The sequence below is a fragment of the Siphateles boraxobius genome, unplaced genomic scaffold, assembly GCF_051911475.1.
Source record: "Siphateles boraxobius isolate OS27281-9 unplaced genomic scaffold, OSU_SipBor_1 26, whole genome shotgun sequence".
Classification (NCBI taxonomy): domain Eukaryota; kingdom Metazoa; phylum Chordata; class Actinopteri; order Cypriniformes; family Leuciscidae; genus Siphateles; species Siphateles boraxobius.
In genome coordinates, this window is record NW_027508876.1 from 21880695 (window position 1) to 21895442 (window position 14748).

The 14748-nt window shown below is 36.5% G+C and overlaps 1 protein-coding gene across 2 annotated transcripts; it reads left to right on the forward strand.

Annotated features, from left to right (window-relative positions):
- Nucleotides 1–1333: 1333 nt before the first annotated feature.
- tfr1b (transferrin receptor 1b) lies at nucleotides 1334–13509 on the forward strand. 2 transcript variants are annotated; one of them, XM_077244896.1, is made up of 19 exons: nucleotides 1378–1476; nucleotides 1933–2028; nucleotides 3885–3934; nucleotides 4031–4256; nucleotides 5097–5277; nucleotides 6791–6928; nucleotides 7131–7224; nucleotides 7360–7485; nucleotides 7637–7732; nucleotides 8063–8202; nucleotides 8294–8454; nucleotides 8533–8649; nucleotides 8735–8820; nucleotides 8926–8989; nucleotides 10311–10440; nucleotides 10547–10634; nucleotides 10863–11099; nucleotides 11202–11351; nucleotides 11452–13509. In XM_077244896.1, exons 3-19 carry the CDS (start codon nucleotides 3890–3892, stop codon nucleotides 11692–11694), a joined length of 2322 nt encoding a protein of 773 aa, XP_077101011.1. In that variant the 5' UTR covers nucleotides 1378–1476; nucleotides 1933–2028; nucleotides 3885–3889; the 3' UTR covers nucleotides 11695–13509. The 2 variants fall into 2 exon arrangements, with proteins under 2 accessions (XP_077101010.1, XP_077101011.1); XM_077244895.1 differs by lacking the exon at nucleotides 1933–2028 and having other exon boundaries at nucleotides 1334–1476.
- The last annotated feature ends 1239 nt before the right edge of the window (nucleotides 13510–14748 follow it).

Sequence of the window (14748 nt, forward strand, 5' to 3'; positions counted from 1 at the left end):
GGTATGCAGTCCTGGAAAAGACTGGAAAATCTATATGTGAAAGGATTTTGGAGCATAAAAAAATATTTTTTGTCTAATAATTCTTTACTCGCACATTTTGCAAAAGTTAAGATAGTTGTTTAAAAGAGCCTTGTTCATGTACGTTTGGATGGCTTGGATTTAGACCAGCCCAACCAGAATGGTAACTTTTTCGAGCCTGTTTACTACAGATGGTGTTGGATTGCTGAAATGCTGCAGATCTTCTCTTATTTCAGTTGCAACATGCAGCTTTACAATAAAGTTCCTGTTAGTGCACTTCTCTCGCAATCAGTTACTTAGTAATAGCACATCCTTGTTGAGTTGTTATACAGTGGACTGCTCGCCAGCAAAACTGAATAATAAATCAATAATTTAAATAATAATAATAACCTTTGTGTACCCTTTATTGGTGTGTAAGATACACAAAGCATGAACTACTTCAAAAGATATGTGTGATAAGCTTACCTTGTTTGTATTGAAGGTGCAATTTGAAATTAGAAAAAAGAAAACTTTTGACTTTTAAACAAAACCGGTGTAGAAGAAGGAAGTGATTAATAAAAATTCCCTTGTTTCCTTTAAATTGTTTTTATAGTCATGTATTCAAACACCCACAGCCATTTCCAGTTGTTCTGCATGGTCATGTTTGTGTATTATCAAAATATACTATTTATGCAGTAAGAACTCAGAATTATCTTACAAACTGTTAAAAACTCTTGAATCACTTTGTTGAGAATTGATGACTCACCATTACATTAGATGCACTTGTGTTATATCCTAAATAAAGAGCACAGATTTTATGTCTTAAAGTGGTAGTTGACCCAAAAATCTAAATTTTTAAATTTACTCACCCTCATGTTCCAAACCTGTATGAGTTAAATGTAAATCATAAGCAAATACGTTGCAGTTAGGTTTGGATTTTAAGGTATTTTGCATTGTGAATATAGTATTTACCCATCATACAAATGAGGTTTAAGACATCAATCTTGTTGTCAGAAACATGAAAAAGAAATTACTGACAAAAATATTAGGCTACACAGCTGGTAAAACACAAGTGGAAGACATGAAAACTAAATGAAAACATTTAGTGGAAGTACTATTGAAAGAGAATGTTCATCCTCTTGGCAAAAAGAGAGAATGGGGAAACATTTCGGTTAAATTTACTAAAATATTTATTAAGGGTAGTAATGAGGAATCATTTTTAAAATGGACTTCTTTTATTTTATTATTAAAATAATTATATTTTCAATGTCCATGTAAAGTGTAGGCTACATCTCTTATTGGCTGATCAACAAGCCTGTTAGGAGGAACTAGGAAGTGACGTTGAGATCTGTGCGAGTGCGCACGCGTGCGAGTATACGTGCAGTGAGTGTTTCACCCTATGGTTTCACCCTCCTCCTCACCCGGTGCTGGCGACCGAGCGCGTGAGAACATTCAGGACATTACAATTCGCCTTTTCAAGTAAGTACTGACATTTAAACAACACACATAATAAGAAACGTTCATTTACAGGACCAGTTTTCTCATGTAAAAGCAAGAATTTTGCACTTCAATAAGCCACTACGCTCCATCTTTTATGAATTAGCAGATGGCCCGACAGCTCGGTGAGAATGTCGTGCACTATCATTGAACTTCATGCCATGCTTTGGATGAATAAATAAGTTGATTGATTGTTGTTGTTGGTTTTTAGTGGTTTGTGTTTTTTAAAAATGTTAAACATACACATTACTTATGTGGTTAAAACTAGAAAAATCCGCAGACAGTCTCTTTGCTGATAATTGTGTAAGCGGAAATACAGACCTAAAATTGAAATGTAAATGGGTAATAATACAACAATAAAAAGGTCCTACATGGCATAACATCTGAATTGAATATTAATTTGTGCTTAAGTTTGTTTTCTAATTATTATTTATCTAGAACATAAAGGAAGGACGAATTAGGCTAGTTTTCTGCGCCACGAGCACATGGACAGGAAGTGCTAAACATCTTTGACCTTCAAGTGTTCTATAAAGAGTAATACACAGATTTGTCTTTTCTTATATGAACTTAATGACTACTTTACAGACAATGAAAATAATTATATTGATATTCGACCTTGCTGCATGTGCTGTAATAAGGAACTTCCTTGTATTCTGGAGACGAGAATAACGTTAAAACAGATATTTTTTAATTTTGTTAGTTCCCAATGTTCTGCAAGAAGTGGTTTATAACCCAATTTAAAATGGAAATCATTATAAACCAGCCTCCATATCAATGTCTGATGCTGGTTGTGACACTCACATGTCTTGAAGGATAATATCTTCATGCTTCCATGTCTAATTGAGCTTAAATTGCATTTATGCTGGAAGGGATCAACAATGAGATGAATAAATTAATTGGACATAAAATAGAGAGGATTTTGTAATTTCAGATTTTCCATTTTTTATTATTAAACCCGCTTTATACTTTTTATAATAATTTTCCGGTTCAAGATTGTTGAAATGTGATGAATGTTGTTTTTTGCTCAAGAACCTTGAAATATCATTGCAGATAGTATAGGCACCATCAAGGGCACAATCTAAACTAAGGCAAAGGTTGGATTTGGTTTGGCTTAACGTTTATTTGGGAGTGTCATGACTCATTGTTAGCCCTCTAGCATTTTTGTTTTCAGTCTTATCTGCTAAAGTCTTTACTGTTAAACTGCATGCAGTTGTTGCGAAACAAAAAATTGGCGCCAATTGTGCCTGTTGGTTGTTGAATTAGTAGGAAGTTATCCTATCCGCATGCAACCAACTACTTCCTCTAACTTAACGAATGATTTTTTTTGTCATTCAAGCAATTGTAGATTCATTTGAATGCAGAAAAATTATATAATAAACCTCATAACAACAGACATTATTGGGTAAGTATGTCCTGCAATAAGTATTTTTCCACAGTTTTTACAGACTATCTCAAAAAAACATTTGAGTTATAAATCTGTGGCTCTAATTTTTCTGTCATTGCTTGTTTATCTGGATAGTTGCTGTTTAATATACAAGTTTAAATCTTAAACCAATGCACGCCACACACAACAATCTATTTTTCTTTTACATTTCTCCTCTGCCCTAATCTAGCTGTATAAGATTTTCACTGTTACGTCCCATGGGTAAAGTTAGGGAGTAAACAGTGAAAAGGAAAAAAAAGGATTGGGGTTAATGAGTGTGCCCGTCCCCTGCCCTGCACAACAGACACATCAAATTTCAGCTCAAAAATGTATTAACAAAATATATGTATAATTGACAAAGTAAATCAAAAGGAAGCAAAGCAAACTTCAGCAGGGGGGTAAAGCCAAAATAACAAACATAAGTACATAGTAAAACTACTTAACCTGCCAAAAGAAAACAAACAAACAACAGAAAAGTACATTAACTCCCTAACTAATCTAAACGGGAAAAGATATTACAAAATATTGTATACTATAAACATTTTTGGATTTGTGGCGTTTCTCTGTTGAAAGATTCACTAAATGCGTAAAAGTAATTGTGTATTTTTCTATCTGTATTTGTCACTCTTCCTTTAGTTTGTGTAAATGGGTTATTGGGCCACTAGATTTAAACTAAACATAGTATTTCACAATTAGTAAATGTTTGTGGTCACATTATCAACATTATATAATCGCCATATTGATTCCTATCACTGCTTTAACTAGCTCTGGAGCCGCTGTAGAGGGCGGCTCTGGGTTTTGGATGCAGTTCAACGAATCAAAAGACTTGTTCTTTTTTCAGTGGATAAAAAAAATGTTTGGACTTTGTACAAGTAGGACTGTGTTTATGAATTCAGAGACTTTAAAAAGGGCTCTGTCTGATCTTGTGAGAAACTTTGTTGCTAAAGATATATCTCTTTCGTTTCAGATTCCATGGCAGGAACAATTGACCAAGTCAAAATGAAGTTTTCGAGAATAGTAAGTTCTGTTTTGGACAAACTGGTCGTCTTTAAATATTGACTTTTGTGTGTTTCTCTGGAATTTGAAGCTTAATTATTTCCCCCCTGTTAACAGGTAAACAGTCGCTCCTACACCCGCTTCAGTCAGTCTCAGAATCCTGATGGAGACAGCAGCCGTGTGGTGGTGAAGCTCTCTGTGGAAGGTGAGGAGGAGGAAATGGATGGTACTGAACAAGGACACGTGCAACCCGACAAGTACGTGAGATCCAGTGTTTCTGCGCCGTTGAACAAGTTGAGGATTCTGGTTTGCGTGGGTGTAATGCTGACTGTCTTCTGTGTGGGTGAGTGTTTTTGTAGTTTATTCAGTTCTTTACCACATCCTAATGCCATTTAAATATCATTCAGTCATTATTAAAGAATAATAAACTAGCGTCTTATGGTCGTTTGAACACCTTTATAATGATCATGTTAGTTCATCTACAATCGGCGATGGATGCCGGCATTTTAGTTGGTGCTGTGATTCTGAGAATCAGAGCTGCCAGAATTACATGTAAATTCATCCACTTCTTCTGAAGGACATGAAAGTGGCTGGTGAACTGGAAGAAGAATAGAGTAAACTTTATAGTTACCTATGTGTATCTGATATGTATAAAACTCCTTATCAAATTACGTCCATCAACGTAAGTGTGTATTTTACAAACCTTCTCTAGTACTCGTGTGTATTTAAATGTCTGAAACATTATGTGGTTGAATACCACCCATAAATTGTTTTTCATCCAAATTTTGCCAAATCTATGACATACCACATTATACAGTAAATTTCATTTTTATGACTGGATTCCATGATTCCACATTGTGGAAAAGTGATCAGGTGATCTTGTATGATTCTTGGTTTATGTACATTATCCCATGCACTTAATAAATGACTGTTTACCATGTAAATATAAATAAACAGATATGAAAATATTGATTTAATTCATTTGTTAAAAGCGATATAAATTTGTTGCCAGGGACGGTGGTCAGTTCAGTACAAAAATGCTTGACCCCATTATGCTATGAGTGACCAATCAAAATTAAGTGTTTCAGAGAGCCATATTGATCTCAATTTTTGTGAGTCTCACTCATGAGAGAAACCACTCTCGGTTTCTTTTTTTTTTTTTTTCTTCTTTTCCTTGTGCCAGGTTTACTCATTGGTTACTATGTCCACCGTAAGTCTGAGTCGCCTTCCTGCTCTTTGGAAAACTCTGAAGTTCAAGAAAATCAAGATGTTAATTATGCTTCTGCACCCTCTATGGATTGGAGTGACATTGTTAAACTTCTGAATGATAAACTGTCATCTGAAAACATCAAAACAAAATTAAGGTATCTTAAAATCATTAAAATGGTAACTTTAGTTTAAGATACTATTCTCACTTTTAACTAGCTTATTAGCAAACATTTTACTGGGATGTTGGCTGTTTATTAGTACTTATAAAGCACATATTAATGCCTTATTCTGTAGGACCTTATTCTACATCCCTGCTCCTACCCAATACCTAAATTTAACAATGAAACTAGAGATGCACCAATACCAGTACTTGGGTGTCGGTCCGATACTGTGCTAATGTACTCGTAAAAAAAAACGTATGCGTGTCGCTTCCATTATGAACGGGCTTGCTGCGCGCCTACATATGAAATAACGAATTTGCACACGCAAAAAACACGACATTAAACCTGACATTAGCCTAATCTCTCGTCAGTTGAGCAGGTAGTCGGAGGAGTAATGCCAGCCGGACAGATTTTAAGATGAGCGATGATTAAAGTAGAGCAGACTGCAAACTATGCTCTGCTAAACTGTCAAGAGGAGGGGTGAGAAATAGCTCCTTTAACAAGTAATTTGATTACACAAGTAATATAGGCCTATTTACTTTTTTTACAGTCAGAAAGTGAAAAACATCTGATGAAAATAAAACATTGTTAGAAGTAACTTAATGGTATTCAGTACTCGTATAGACCCCTTTTGCGCCTACGTCACGGCGTTAGCTGGAGGCAAAACAAACGGACAACTGGAGAGAACTGGGGACAACAGATTCAGCTACATGAGGATCTTAAATTATTATTTTTATTAAATGTCATCTTGTTGTGTTTCTGGGTGCAAGAATCACCTACAGGATCCAATTTGAAATTTTATTGCATAATGTTTTCTAAATTGTTGTGATTATTTGTGAATCATCTATGATTGTATACATAGTTGTGATCGATTGTGGTAGACTTTTTGAAGAACCTGGTAAGAAAGAATAATCAAATACATAGTTAATTAATATAATTTTAATACATAAAAAATATTTTTATTCCTAGAAAATATTCACATCATTAAAATTGCACTGTAATGTCACTCTTTACATTGTCGTCTTCTGGCCTTGGCGCTAGGCAGGACCGCGCAATGTAACGTTGCCACAAGTCAAGACCGTTCATCACATAGTTATAGGCATCTAAAGAATTATGTGCCCTCAGTTTGTCTTTACGCTCTGTTTCTCTATCTGGTAGGTGTAGAAGGCAGGCCACTCAACCGAGGTAAAGTTAATCCTGTCAGATCATCCATCCATTGACTGAGCATGTATGGGTCGGCCAATCTGGTTCCGTCCGTTAAAATTAACTTTTGCAAATAACAATCGTGGTCCTGGACAGTGAGTGACAAAGCCGTAATTAAGAGTTTGAGGCAAAAGTCGTAGTTAATAGTTAGTTAATAGTGAGAATTCGACCCTAAACTGAAATGTTACCTTTAATATTATTGATTATTGTTAGCATTGTCAGTTTAAACATTAACGCAATTGTGTGAGTAAATGTAAACATCTGCTATTGTTCTTTTCTGACTTTCCGTTGTTCTTCCATCTAGCGAGTATTCCCAGGAGAATCGTTATGCAGGATCATCTGTAGATAACAAGTTAGGTGACAAAATCCATGCTCTTTTCACGGAACTAAACATGGAGCCCTGGGTTGATGAGCACTATGTGAAGCTACCGTATCCTAGCAGGTCAGTAGGGTCTCCAGAAACACTGTACGATAAAAAGAAACCTCTCTGCAACCAGCAAGTATGCTCTGGCAACTGCAGGGCAGTTGAGCACCGTAAAAAACACATAGCAACACGTTAGAACACCTTAGTAGCTGCCGTCATAGTTCTTCCATCTTCCTTTGGTTGCGCTATTTATAATCTGGACTGTTTTTAACCCTAAAAGCTCCAATCCAAACAAAGTGTGGTTTGGTTCAGACTCAGAGGAGATCGGAAGTCCAAAGGGGTTCCTGGCTTACAGTGAAACAGGACGTAAAGAGGTTAGCCTTCATCTTCCTCTGCAGGAAACACTTGGCATTCTTTCTTTTTTTTGCTTGCTTTGTCAGTCAGCTGTGTCATGTAGTTTTCCCATGACTTGCATTCTCAATTATTTTCTCAAACAATTATATTCACAGGGCAGAGTGGTGTACGCCAACTATGGTGAGCTTGCTGACCTGCAGAATGTGCAGAACGAATTCAAAGTGAATCTAAATGGGTCTGTCGTACTGATGAGAACTGGAAAAATCAGCATGGCACAGAAGGTGACACACGAGGAGTTTGTTTTCTATCTGAACTATTAGTGTTTTGCTAGAGACTCATGGTCAAATGTGGTCAACTTCATTAACAGTAACAGTCTATTAATAGTAACATACTTTGCTAGTGCTGATCAAAATACGTTTGTCACTATTTTAGGTTATGAATGCTGCTAAGATGGGTGCAGTAGCAGCTCTGATCTACCCAGACCAGACTGACAATAAAATGTCTGAGGATACTGAGCTCTATGGTCATGTAAGTTATGCAGAAGAATCAAATTCATATGGTTGTGTTGACTGTTTTGCTATAACAACTTCTTTAATTTAAATAAATATTTATTTCAAATTGAAAGACTATATTAATTTATTTTATAATAAAGTTTTTATAAAATATTTATTATAATGTTTTTTAGATAATGGCAAAGGCAATCTAAAGTGCCTGTTAAATGTTGACTTTTACAATACATTAAAAATCAGTAACAGTGATGGTTTGAACTGAATTTTAAAAATGAATTGAACGAGTAAAATCAAAAATGTATTTTATTTATTATGTTGTTTATTCATTCATTCTGGTCATTAATTACAGGTCCACCTAGGATCAGGTGATCCTTACACCCCAGGATTCCCATCTTTTAATCATACACAGTTTCCTCCAATCAAGTCCTCTGGTCTTCCAGAAATTCTCGCCCAGACGATTACTTATAAAATGGCAAAAAAAATCATTGCGTACGTTATAGTTTTGCTTTAACTTGATCATTTTTTTAAAATCTTTGTCCAGAAACATCAAAATTAATTGGTATTCTTTAATTTCTCACAGAAAAATGGAAGTAAGCAATGCTCCTGAAAAAATTAAGAGTAACCCCTCCATTTACAAGTTGGGACCAGAAACTCACAAAGTAGCCGTAGCTGTCAATAATAACCTTGTTGACACCAAGCTCCATAACGTGTTTGGAGTCATCAAAGGATACGTTGACCCTGGTGAGTTTCTACATTTTGCTTAAATAAGTCTAGGGATCTGAACGTCTCTTGCTCATTGTGGTTGTCTGAATCTGTCAGATCGCTATGTCGTGATTGGAGCGCAGAGGGACTCCCTGAGCTCGGGATATGATAAGTCTACAGTTGGCACTACTCTTCTGATGGAGCTTGCAAGGGTTTTCACAGAGTTGAAGAAAGGTATGTTCTTATCTACCTGTGTTCAAATGCAGTCTGTCAGTGGATTGTTGTGGCATGCGTTCACTCCTTGTCCTCTTCACCTCAGATGGATTCAAACCCAAAAGAAGCATTGTGTTTGCTAGCTGGACTGCAGGGGATTTTGGTAACGTCGGAGTTACTGAATGGCTTGAGGTTTGTGTTCCAATGTCACCTGTGCTTGGCTACAATAATTGCAAGCAGTTTATTTTAAAACTCCGTTACGGTTTTGTAATGTGTTGTTTCATATGTGTTAAACAGGGATACTGGGCATCATTGGACAAGAAGGCCTTTACCTACATCAGTTTGAATGGGGTTGTTACTGGTAAGTTTACTGTGTGCAAGTGATCAAAGTTTATTATAGGCTTTTGTACACCCAATAACAAATGCAGGGGTCAATGCTAAGGATTTTTTTCTACTGGCCCCACAACAATTAATTTAAGATTAATTAAATTAATAAAAGTAAAATGGGCCTCTAAAATAGCAAAATAGAATTTCCAAACTTTTAAAAGGTGTACATATAAATACAGACATTCTGAAGTAACAGGCTAAGGTTTAAAACAGTATTTCAGACATTTTAAATGAATACAAGGCAAGTTTATTTATATAGCACATTTCATAAACTATGGCAATTCAAAGTGCTTTACACAGAAAGGAATTAAAATAATCACAAAATAAAAGCAAGGAAAATTAAAACAGTTATAAAAGGAATTAAAAGCGATATAAAGATGATACAGTTATAAAAGGAATTAGAATGTACATTTCCTGAAGAAAATGTTAGTGGTGCTTGCATTGGCAACTCGGCAATTAACAATTTTACATGATGCTAACACATTTATCATGTTGCAAGCATGATGCTAACATTATCATGTTGTTGGCATGATGCTAACATGATTGGCATGTTGTTAGCATGATGCTAAAATGAGCATGTTGTTAGCATGATGCTAACATGATTAGCATGTTGTTAGCATGATTTGTCTGTTACTAGCATAATGCTAACATGATTTGCATGATGAGCATTATTAGCATGATGCTAACACTATTAGAAGGCTGTTTGTCAGCATGAATGATATAAACTAACTCCCATGCCTCTGACATTCAGCACGTGAAGCACCCTGGAAACCCCAACCCTAAGAGGGATATCTAACCACTAATTAAAAGTAAAAAGATGATGCATAGATAAACTCATCTGGTAAAACAGAAGGCTGTAATACAAATGATGTCCATCAGGTTAAGAGTAGTAAAATGATAAATCATATAATATAAATGCATCTAAACTTTTCCAAACTGTTTTTATCAGTGTGAATGATGGAAAAACTTGACAAATAAATAATAAAATAAATGTGTATAAATTCATATCACCTGTTGTGCCTTTTTCAGAATAGCATGCATTTCTGTAAACCATTCATTCAACACTTCCATATTATTGGAAATTCCAAGATGGTTGACTTTGGTTAAATCACTTCATATTGGAAGAGATACATGGCAGTAATATCACCTAATGCATATTAGTGCCTGTGCACCTGAGAAATTCTATAGTGATCATGTGGCGGACAAGTTCAAGCTCCATTAATGTAATTTGAAGGTTCTTTCCCTACTCTTCTCCCTGTCCTTTAAAAAATTAAATGTTTATATTTATTCGTCAGGTGTGGGCTCCTTTAGAGCTTCTGCCAGTCCTTTGTTGCACACCCTACTGCAGAACACCCTGAAAAAAGTCAAAAACACTGGGTCAGATTTAAGCCTTCTCCAGAGTTATGGTGGTAGTTTGTCACCTCTGTGAGTACATCTGCTTTGCTTTTTGTTATAATGGATCGAAACATCAACATATTCGTGATTGTTTCTGTGGTACATGCTCCTGAATCAGTTATCGTTTTATGCTCAGTCTGACGACCATGCAGATGGATGATGCTGCATATCCTTTCCTGGCCTTTTCTGGAATCCCATCTGTGTCTTTTAGTTTCGGCTCTAATGTAAGTGTTGTTTTTAATATTTTATTGGTCTGTCAATTTAATGGTAAAAAATGTATGAATTGGTAAATTCATTGCTCCTGACCCTTACTTGAGTTCCACAAAAAGCCATTTTCTTACTATTGAAGCTCACGCCCCAGTGGTTTTAAGAGACTGGTGGCCCTAAGTGTTGCTCTGTTCATAAAGGTCATCTAAATGTTTGCATACTTATTTTATGATTTCTTTCACCAGGACACTGCCGACTATCAGTATTTTGGAACCAATGGAGATGGTAAAAATAAACTGAACGATGTCACCATTCAGAAAGTGGTTGATCTGTCCTTGCTTGCTGCTCAGGTTGCTGGGCAGATGGCCCTCCGTCTCGTTCATGACCACATTATCAAATTGGACGTTACTCCTTATGGCAACGTGATCTCAAATCATGTGAGCGCCATCATCAGTCGTGTTAACAGTCTCAAACTTGACAAGGTAATGCTTTTTGTCATATGCATGATGTTTTTGCTATGCTGGTTTACTTTAACCAGTTTTTAATCTTCAAAATAACTTGCTCATTTCTCAATCTATCAACAGGTCGATAAAATTGAGTCTTTGTCAACGGCGTGGCTGAACTCAGCAAAGAGCTCCTTCGGCCGGGCCGCAGCCTCTCTAGCTATTGATATCAAGGACAGCGACATGGATGACATCGAGATGTGTCGCATAATCAATAACCGCATAATGAAGGTGAAGTTATTCTCTTAGCTTTTCTGGGTGCATCTTGTATCATTGATTGATAAATATTGGCCAAGTTCTCATGTTTTTGTCATTTTCTTCCTCTTTTAAGGTGGAGCATAATTTTCTGTCTCCTTACGTCTCTTTGAGAGAGGTCCCGTTCCGCCATGTTTTCTTTGGTAATGGGTGGCAAACGGCCACAGACCTGGAAAAGTACCTGGATGATGTACATGCAAAAAACGCAAGCTTCGACATAGACCAGGTCCTAAACAAATTTGCTCTACTCACCTGGAACATCCAGGGCTGTGCCAATGACCTGGCTGGGGATATCTGGTCCTTAGACAACGAGATATAGCATTGCATCATCAACCACCCTGTCAACGGTTTTGCTTAAAAGTGCTTCTCGATACACACAAATAATCCTGCCACTATGAAAGTAGATTTGATTTGGAACAATGAATTTTGCCCAAGATGCTTAAAAAATGTATGATAGGGCAGCTTTAGGTTAAATTGTGGAAGTTCTTTAAACATTAAACATTAAGAACTATATTGAGATAATAAGTTACATAGATATCATTCTTATTGTATGATGATTATAATATCAAGTATTATTATTGCTGGACTAAGGATAAATAATACAATATTTGTTCTTCTGCAAACTGATTTTAGGGTGCTTTTCAAGATCTAGTTATTTCTTTCAAGATGTTTCTCCTTATCCATGACCCGTTATCAAGTTGCATATGGAGTAAACCTTGTTCTCGGCTGCTACTTAGGGATTTTAGTCCTTTTTGCACTTCATGTAAAACCCCCAAACTCAGCCTTTGTGACCAACTGAGGACCGTACTATATTTATTTCTTATTTATTTATCAGTGACAGTGTTCACTATAAAAGTGTCTTCTTTTTTTTATTTTATTTTTTATTATCGGAAGCAGTGTCTTCCATAATTGTGACGGTTATACTGTCAGTTCTTAAAAGCAGCATCTGCTAACAGAAATACATGTTACCAACAACTGGTATCAGAAATGTCTCTTGTTACAGGTGCTTGAGGAATTAAGCTGAAAAGCACCTGTTTTATTACTCAAGGAGCAGTTCCTCTTCTTTAAAAAAATTTTTTTTGAAGAAAAGCCCTAAATTGGCGAAACTGAAACCAGAAAATTATATTTTGGGCTGTTGAGTGAGGATTTTGAATGGTTATTCAGATCATCTCCTATTGAAATATCTTTTTAGTTCTCATTGGTCTGAAACCATTAAATGAATTGGCAAAGCAGGTTTCCATTTTGACCAAACTCGTGGGCTCAAGCATTTAAGTGACAAAAGCATTTCTCTGTAACATTTATATTTCTATTCTAAAACCATTATCGGGAGCAGTGTCTTCCATAATGTAGTGTGTTTGAAGGTAGTTTTTGCCTACCAGTGTGTATGTATCGAGGGCAGTGATCCTCATATTTCACTGTAGGGTGGATCAAATTATCGGGAACAGTGTTTCCCATAGTTTATGTAAATATTTATTTTCTTGTTTTTTGTGTGGCTTTTTCCTGCTTTGTTACTATTAATAACTTTAGATAACTATTGAAGTTGTGAGTTACATCTAGTCATGACTTTTCTTAATTAGAGTCAGTTTCTTTTCAGCGTTTCATTGGGTTCTTGTTTCAGATTTCACTTTTCTGGTCTGTTTCTGTTGCAATTTGAAAAGGTGTAATTGGCAGGTGCTAGGAAAGAGGATGTGGTCATATTGCACAATGATTAAAATATGATGTATGACTGCTTAGCTTACTGCTGATTTTATGTAATGGTTTCATGTTTTAAGGCACTTCTGACTAAGTTTGGTGGACACATTTTGCAAGTTATGCATACTATTCTAAAACTGTCTTTTCTCCTCTTTGTGGCACTTACCAGAAACAGAAATTGTTTGATCTTTCATAGCATGTAAAAATGTGCATGAATCAAATCTAGATTAAACTTTTACTTAGACTAGTGGGGATGATTTACCAAATTTGTTTATCAAAATAAATAGCAGGGAAGTTGAAATTGATCTTTTGAATATGTCCAGATGTGTTGGGTGTTGGGGTTACAACCATTCGATTACTGTTAATTGTTAGAACTGACATCTGTCAAATCTGTCAACCTTAATTTGCTGTGTAATAAACTCTGGCATTGCTAGTATGTTTACTGCTGTGTAAGACTTTATTATTATTTTCTTACCTCACAAGACATAAAACAGATCTGTAGTGAAAAACATTGAACATGTTTGTCCTTGATTTGCACCTGATGGGGACGAACATTTCTGTTAATACAGGTCCTCCTAAAAAAATGAGCATATTGTGATAAAGTTCATTATTTTCCATAATGTAATGATAAAAATTAAACTTTCATATACGTATTTTAGATTCATTGCACACCAACTGAAATATTTCAGGTCTTTTATTGTTTTAATACTGATGATTTTGGCATACAGCTCATGAAAACCCAAAATTCCTATCTCAAAAAATTAGCATATCATGAAAAGGGTCTCTAAACGAGCTATTAACCTAATCATCTGAATCAACTAACTCTAAACACCTGCAAAAAATTCCTGAGGCTTTTAAAAACTCCCAGCCTGTTTCATTACTCAAAACCGCAATCATGGGTAAGACTGCCGACCTGACTGTGTCCAGAAGGCCATCATTGACACCCTCAAGCAAGAGGGTAAGACACAGAAAGAAATTTCTGAACAAATAGGCTGTTCCCAGAGTGCTGTATCAAGGCACCTCAGTGGGAAGTCTGTGGGAAGGAAAAAGTGTGGCAAAAACGCTGCACAACGAGAAGAGGTGACCGGACCCTGAGGAAGATTGTGGAGATGGACCGATTCCAGATCTTGGGGGACCTGCGGAAGCAGTGGACTGAGTCTGGAGTAGAAACATCCAGAGCCACCGTGCACAGGCGTGTGCAGGAAATGGGCTACAGGTGCCGCATTCCCCAGGTCAAGCCACTTTTGAACCAGAAACAGCAGCAGAAGCGCCTGACCTGGGCTACAGAGAAGCAGCACTGGACTGTTGCTCAGTGGTCGAAAGTACTTTTTTCGGATGAAAGCAAATTTTGCATGTCATTCGGAAATCAAGGTGCCAGAGTCTGAAGGAAGACTGGGAAGAAGGAAATGCCAAAATGCCTGAAGTCCAGTGTCAAGTACCCACAGTCAGTGATGGTCTGGGGTGCCATGTCAGCTGCTGGTGTTGGTCCACTGTGTTTTATCAAGAGCAGGGTCAATGCAGCTAGCTATCAGGAGATTTTGGAGCACTTCATGCTTCCATCTGCTGAAAAGCTTTATGGAGATGAAGATTTCATTTTTCAGCACGACCTGGCACCTGCTCACAGTGCCAAAACCACTGGTAAATGGTTTACTGACCATGGTATTACTGTGCTCAATTGGCC